Source organism: Syngnathoides biaculeatus, chromosome 13 (assembly GCF_019802595.1).
Source record: "Syngnathoides biaculeatus isolate LvHL_M chromosome 13, ASM1980259v1, whole genome shotgun sequence".
Lineage (NCBI taxonomy): Eukaryota > Metazoa > Chordata > Actinopteri > Syngnathiformes > Syngnathidae > Syngnathoides > Syngnathoides biaculeatus.
The window spans coordinates 11,633,947-11,641,145 of NC_084652.1; the positions used below are offsets into that span (position 1 = coordinate 11,633,947).

General features: G+C 45.6%; 1 protein-coding gene across 1 annotated transcript; it reads left to right on the plus strand.

Moving 5' to 3' along the window:
* Positions 1–2,828: 2,828 nt before the first annotated feature.
* Positions 2,829–6,698, plus strand: LOC133510939 (relaxin-3 receptor 1-like). The gene is made up of 3 exons (XM_061839453.1): positions 2,829–3,066; positions 3,815–4,258; positions 6,090–6,698. Exons 1-3 carry the CDS (start codon positions 2,854–2,856, stop codon positions 6,696–6,698), a joined length of 1,266 nt encoding a protein of 421 aa, XP_061695437.1. The 5' UTR covers positions 2,829–2,853.
* The last annotated feature ends 501 nt before the right edge of the window (positions 6,699–7,199 follow it).

Genomic DNA, 7,199 nt, shown 5'->3' on the forward strand with positions numbered 1-7,199 from the left:
TGTGGGACACATTGAACCGGAGCAGAATATACACAATGCCCGAGACATATTGTGCTGTTGGTTATTACAACAGATGAGACAGATATGCAAAGAGATCATTCTATGGAATATCGGCTGAATAGACAAGAAAATACTGATGGATTTCGGCAATTAAACGTGATTGTTGGTGCCGAACCAAATACACACAACTGTGTAGCGATCACTTCACCTCAGGTAGGAATTATTCTTCTCAATCTCAAATTCCCAATAAGTATTTATAATGCTAAGTGGACTCATTTGAGAACAATGCGTAAAAAAAATAGATAAATAAAAAGGACAGGAAGTAGTTGCCACTGTACATGGAAGCGTGTTGCGGTTAAACGTCGGTAGGCCTCTCCCTGACAGACGTTTTTTTTTTTTTTTTAAATATGCATTGGACTCATTGGAGAACAATGCATATTTAAAAAAAGAAAATAAACTGTCTGTTGCAGAGATGCTTGAAGCCTATCCCAGTGGTTTATTTTCTTCTTTAATTACGCATTGGACTCATTTGAAAACAATGCATATTTAAAAAAAAAAAAAAAAATCTGTCATGGAGAGCTTTACCAAAGTTTAATGTGTGGCCACAACAAGCTTTTGTGTACAGAGGAGCTGAATCGCTGTCTTCCCCCTCCAATCATAGTTAATGAATGCGAATTTGTGTAAAACCAGGGGTCATTTACTTAAACATTATTTGTGTATTGAAAAAATCTGAGTGGCTCCATCACTATGTTGGATTTATTCTTGATTTTGAGAAAAGATCCAGCAACGAACTATTTGTATGCGTCCAGACTTTTATACGCTTTCAAAATCTTCTGTATAGATCAACGACTTACTCACCAGCTATATGTGTAGATCCTGTTGTCCAAGACAAGCGGGTTAACAGTTCACTTTCTTATCGGCAGGGGGAGAAAAAAAAATAAAAAATCAACTTTGGCATTAAATATGGGTCCTCTACGCCAAGTGTCCCTCATTTATCACCTTCTAAATGTTTAACCGTATCGGGCAAAACTCCGGGCGTCGTGCTATAAGATGCATTTGTCAAGAACGAGACTCGAGGGCAGATCCAGATGCACGACTCAGGTGACAGGTAAGCAGTGAGGAATAAGCCTTTATTCGTTCAAGAGTCAGTTACCTGTCACGATCCATCGAGATGGAGGGAGGACCCAAATGCAGGACTCGGGAGATGCAGAGATAATTCGGGAAAAATGTTTATTGTTCCAAGGTCGGGGATCAGGCAGACAGTCAGGTGCAGCAGTGGTAGTCAGGACGTTGGGCGTAGATAGCAGGTCCGCGGGCAGGCAGGAGTCAGTACACGGGAGATCGATCAAAGAATGCAGAAGTGTCAAAGGAGTCAGGCTTACGGGGTCGGTTTAAGAACAGGCGGAGGTCGACACACACGGGTTCACAATCAGAGATACGGGAGTGCAGGAACGGGGCATGAGTTGCAACGATCTGGCGAAGGACCAGTCGTCCCCGGGGTCCTATATACACCGGGGCCAATCAGCCAGCATGAGGCGCAGGTGTGCGCCTCTTAATCAGCGCGGCCGGGAACCCGCACAGCCAGTGCTTGACCGGCAGGACCATGACAATACCAGGGAGTCAGTCCAAACAAGCAGCAGGATCAGTAACAGCAGGCTTACAGGGTAGGTCGGGATACAGGCGTTGGTCGGTACATGGGAGGTTGTCGTCAGGAGTACGGAAGTGCGGAAACGAGGCATGCGAGGCAACGATCTGGCGAAGACCAGTCGTCCCCTGGGTCCTATAAATACCGGGGTAAATCAGTCAGGATGAGGTGGAAATGTGCGCCTCCTAATCAGCGCCGGGGTGCTGGCCACGCCCAGCCAGGGCTGGAAGGCAGGATCATGACAGTATTTCTGTTTCCTCTCAACGGACTTCGCATTGGAGAATGCTTTGTTTGACCGGCAATATGGACAGTCCCGTGATTTCAGTGATGTTGGTGCACGAGCTCTATACCACTTGTCCTCATTAGCTGAAAGGGTGACCTGGAGCCTATCGCAGCTGACGTGTGGTAGGAGGCATTGCTCACCCGGGACTATTCGCCAGTCAATCTCACCGCATATACAGACACAGACACAGACACACACACACACACACACAGACAGACAGACAGACAGACACACACACACACACACACACACACACACACACACACCTATTGACAATATGGTTTCAATTAATCGAAGGTTTTTGCAATGTGACTATATGAAATAGAATTAAAATAATTCAAGTTTTTGTCACTCTGCATCAATTAAATGGTCATTGTGCTGCCCTTCCTAGTGTGCCCACCATGGTCACCTGGGGACCGTGTGATATATACTCTTGATTGCACTCTCAGCTAATTAGTATTGCACAAATATTACTCATTGTGACTATGAGTACTGTTAAAGCAATAATAATCTTATGTTCTTCCATTGTATGCCAGAAGGTACATAATTGACCTGCGTGTATCTGCCGGTACTTTATTTTTGTTTGGTGGCAAGGCGGTGAACGTTTCTCATGTGAAATGTGCCTTGGCGCCCCCTCATGACCGAAAGCGGAAAGTGAGTGATTATAAAAGGCTTGAAAGGTGTGAGCATCACTTGACAAGAGAGGAGGTGACTGGAACAGTTGTGAATGCTCCGATTTAGGCTGTCACCGAGTAGCTACATATTTGCCCTCATTGATGAAATAAGTCAGAAATGACTCGCTACACATATGCCAAGGACTATGGAGACCTTTTCTTTCCCACTGGAACACACTTTGGAAATTAAGCTTGCTCAAGAGGAGATGGTGGGTGCCAAGTGGCGTTAAAAGTCTCTCACCGATCAAGTCATGCAAAGCAACAGCAGCGCCGCCGCATCAGCACCTATTGGTGCGTTGAGCGCTTGTGGGGGAGAGGAAGATGAGCGTGAACTCTCCAAACTGGTCAACCCCAGCGGAGCAGGGTCCAATCTGGCTGCCTTAAACCTGTCCCTCAACTGCTGGCTCCAGATCCTCTCCCAGGAACCCTCTGTGGATCTGCATGGGGAGACTGCCAACACAGTGGTAAGTTCTTTAAATTAAACCGAAAAAAATGTAACATTTGGAGCTAAATCGGCTTATTGCTATCATTGCCAAAATGCTCCATCTGGTTTGGATCCAGATCAAAACCAGTTACAGATTGTGACCTGACAAAACATAGCAAGATTAGTATCATTTGATTTGAGAGATATGTGTAAACATATGATGGATTATGGAATGGAAAAACAGCAACTCTGGTTTTGTGGCTCATCATATAATATACTATTACTGTATGTATTTACACACATGCTGCAGTTTTTTTTTAAAAAAAAAAAAAAAAAAAAGCACAGCCACAAAGACGAGGAAATAGGCAACAATTGCTCCATTCACTGACTGCATCCGAGCTCTTACTTTTTCACCACAAGTACGCATGGAATTATAAATTCAGTATATGTCACTGTTATTGTAAACGACCATCACCTGTTTATCAGTCTCGAGCTGGACGCCACACTGGATATTTGCTTGGTTGTTCTCAGCCATTTTCAGTGGTGTCTGCCATCTTGATTCTGGGACCTCCAGGCCACAGCTCACCTCAGACGCTCACACTGAAGTAACCAACTGGCCAATCTGCACAAATCTGTCTAATTCTTTCATTTCTAAATGAATTAAACTTGTGCTGTATTTGAAGGTGCCACGATAAAAATAAATGTTTGCTACATGACAGTTTGATCATTATAAATACATGATTGTTGTTTTTGTTTTTTTTACATAAACGTTTTGGTTTGTACTTTAGGTGCGAGTCTTCATCGCTCTGATCTACTTGTTGGTGTGTGTCTTGGGACTCGTGGGCAACCTTCTGGCAATCTTCTTGCTTCACTTCCGTCGCCGAGGTCACCACTACTCCTCCATCGACTGTTTCGTGATGAGCTTGGCGCTCACTGACCTCCAGTTTGTCCTCACTTTGCCCTTCTGGGCTGTGGACACCGTGTTGGACTTCCGCTGGCCTTTTGGCAGGGTCATGTGTAAGATTGTGAGCTCGGTCACCACCATGAATATGTACGCCAGCGTGTTCTTCCTCACCGCCATGAGTGTGACCCGCTACCACTCCCTGGTCACCTCATTGAAGATTGCCTCTCCGAAGATGGCAGCTGTTCGGGCGAAATGGGCAAGTTTGGCTATTTGGGTGATTTCGCTGGTGGCCACGCTGCCTCATTCCATCTACTCCACCACTGTTCAGGTTTGTTGACCTCCAATGTAGTCACGTTGTGTACTTAAAGTGGAATTTCACTGGTTTGCATTAACAATGTATCCAATAGGTCACGTAATATATACTCTATTTTAACAATGTGATGTTAAATCCTCTCTCATTTAATAGTTTTTGAGAAGATTTTTATCGACAATTGTGAATTTTCAGGGGCGCTGCTATTTTCGCGAGTCACATGGCCTCTGTGCGCGGATGTGACGTGTTACATGCTGAAACAAAGGCTCGATTACATGAGACACCATTATGCCCAGTGCTGACTTCTCGGAGTTATCCTCATCTAATGAAGAAATACCAGTATTGGTTGATCGGGAAGACGGAGGAATACTTCCATGCACAGCCGTGAGCGGCACAGCTCCGGGGCTTGGGGGAGCCATGACCTTGCTCCCTGGCGAGGGAGCTCCGGGGCTCGGGAAGCGAGCTCACGTCTCCACGGCGAGCGAGCCCCGAAGCTCGCTCAGAGGGCTCGGTGCTGCTCACGGATGTGTAGGGAGGTATTCCTCCGTCTTCCCGATCAACCGAGCGGTGGAGCCGCTCACGGTTGTGTATGGAAGTATTCCTCCGTTTTCTTCATCAGATGAGGATAAATCCGAGAAATCAGCGCTGGGCATAATGGTGTCCCATGTAATCGAGCATTTCTTGCGGCACGTAACACGTCACAACCGCGCACGTAGGTCATGTGACTTGCGAAAATGGCAGCGCCCCTGAAAATTCGTAATTGTCGATAAAAATCTTCTCAAAACACTATTAAATGAGAGAGGATTTAACTAAATAGAGTACATATTACATGACCTACTGGATACATTGCTAATGCAAACCAGTGGAATTCCCCTTTAAGTACGAGTATAGATACTTGTGGAGTAAAGACTCGCAAAAGTAGAATTACTGATGAAGTAAAAACTATAAAATCTGAGATCTACTAAATTACATATGTAAAAATGATGTGAAAATAAATTTACTGTTAAATTGAACACAATTGTGTTGTGTGAATGGCAATAGGTGGATACACAGGTTAATTGTACCTGAGAATCAGCAACTCCAAATCTGAGGCGATGGAGTTTAGTTGGAAAAAAGTGGAGTGCCGTCTTACGATCGGGAGTGAAATCCTGCTCCACGTGTAAGAGTTCAAGCATGTTTGGGTCTTGCTCAAGAGCGAGGGAAAATAGAGCAAGACATCAAGTGGCATCTGCAGGGATGCGTAAGCCGCATCGGTCTGTCGTGGTAAAAGAAGAGAGCTGAAAGGGAAAGCTCTTGACTTAGGGTTGCAGCTCAGAGTCAAGCCGCTGCTCTTCTGCATCAAGAGGAGCCACATGAGGTGGCCTGGGCTACTGAGTAGGATGCCCCCAGGATGCCTCCCTGGTGAGGTGTTATCTGGCACGTCCGACTGGAGGCGGCCCCGGGGAAGACCCGGGACATGCTAAAGGGGACTATGTCCTTCAGATGGCCTGGGAACACATTTGTATCCCCCTTGGAAGAGCTGGACGGAGCGGCTTTGGAGAAGCAATTCTGGGCTTCTCTTCTCAGGCTGCTGACCTCGCAACACGACCCCGGATAAGGGGAAGAAAGTGAATGGATGAAAGTTTCCAACTGAAAATTTAAACATTTGCAACCAAAGGTGTGGGACAATGGTTAGGAATGACTTAAAAAAAAAAAAAAAAAAAAAAAAAATCCTTTACTCAGGGTCCTCAAATGTTTTGATGTTGGAAATGCGAGACACTGCAGATATAGATGAAAATGTAGTTTTTGGTGGAAACCGGTATTTCTATTATTTCAGATTTCGATCACCTACAACGTTTTGCGTTCACAGGTGTCTGCCGACGACGAGCTCTGCCTTGTGAGGTTCTCCGAATCAGATTCCGGTCACTTGGATCCTCAAGTACTCCTCGGCCTCTATCAAATGCAAAAAGTGCTTTTAGGATTTGTCTTTCCTTTGATAATCATTACAGTGTGCTACCTCCTCCTCCTGAGATTCGTCCTGAGCCAGCGCGTGGTGGGCAGCGTGATAGGCGGTAGCGTCACGGAGAGGTCCGAATGCGAGCGAGGTCGCCACCGGCGCCGCTCCAAAATCACCCGCTCCATCACTATCGTAGTTCTGTCTTTCTTCATCTGCTGGCTGCCCAACCAGGCTTTGACCCTGTGGGGCGTGTTGATCAAGTTTGACCTGGTGCCCTTCAGCATGGCCTTCTACAACACGCAGGCTTATGCCTTCCCGCTGACTGTGTGCCTGGCCCAGGCGAACAGCTGCCTCAACCCAGTCCTTTACTGCCTCATCCGCCAGGAATATCGCACTGGACTCAAGGAGCTTCTGCGCCGGGTGTCCGTCCCAATGCAAAACTTTTTCACCCATGCTCTGAGGGGGAGGAGAGTGGAGGGAGCTCCCACCAGCTTGGTCGTATTAAACAAAGACAATATGTAATTAAATGGCTTTATTTTAAAGAGACTACAGTAAACCTCTGCTTTCTGCAAGCGATAGGGATTGAGCCCTGCTGCAAATAGTGGTAGTCCACTCGTTGAATGGTATTTACTTTTAATAATTTCCCATATTAATCTTCTAAAGTTGTAAACCACAAATATGAAATGTTAATATAATTTCCCTCCGGCAAACAAAGATTTTAGTCACTGATTCAGGATGTATTGCGTCGACATGGAGTGATTCTTTGAAATACGACTTTAATTTGCACCGTCAACTTGCTTGCTATTCATGTCTTAAATCATCTTTCCCCATTGAAATGAATGACACTCCCGCAAATCTGTTTTAGCCTCCCACAAAAAAGTAAAATAAAAATAACCCCCTATACAATAATACGTTATTAAAAAACAATCCATTCCTTGAACCGCTTATCCTCACAAGGGTCTCCTGGCGTCTATCCAAACTGACTTTGGGCTGGAGGCAGGATATACCCTTTACTGGTCGCCA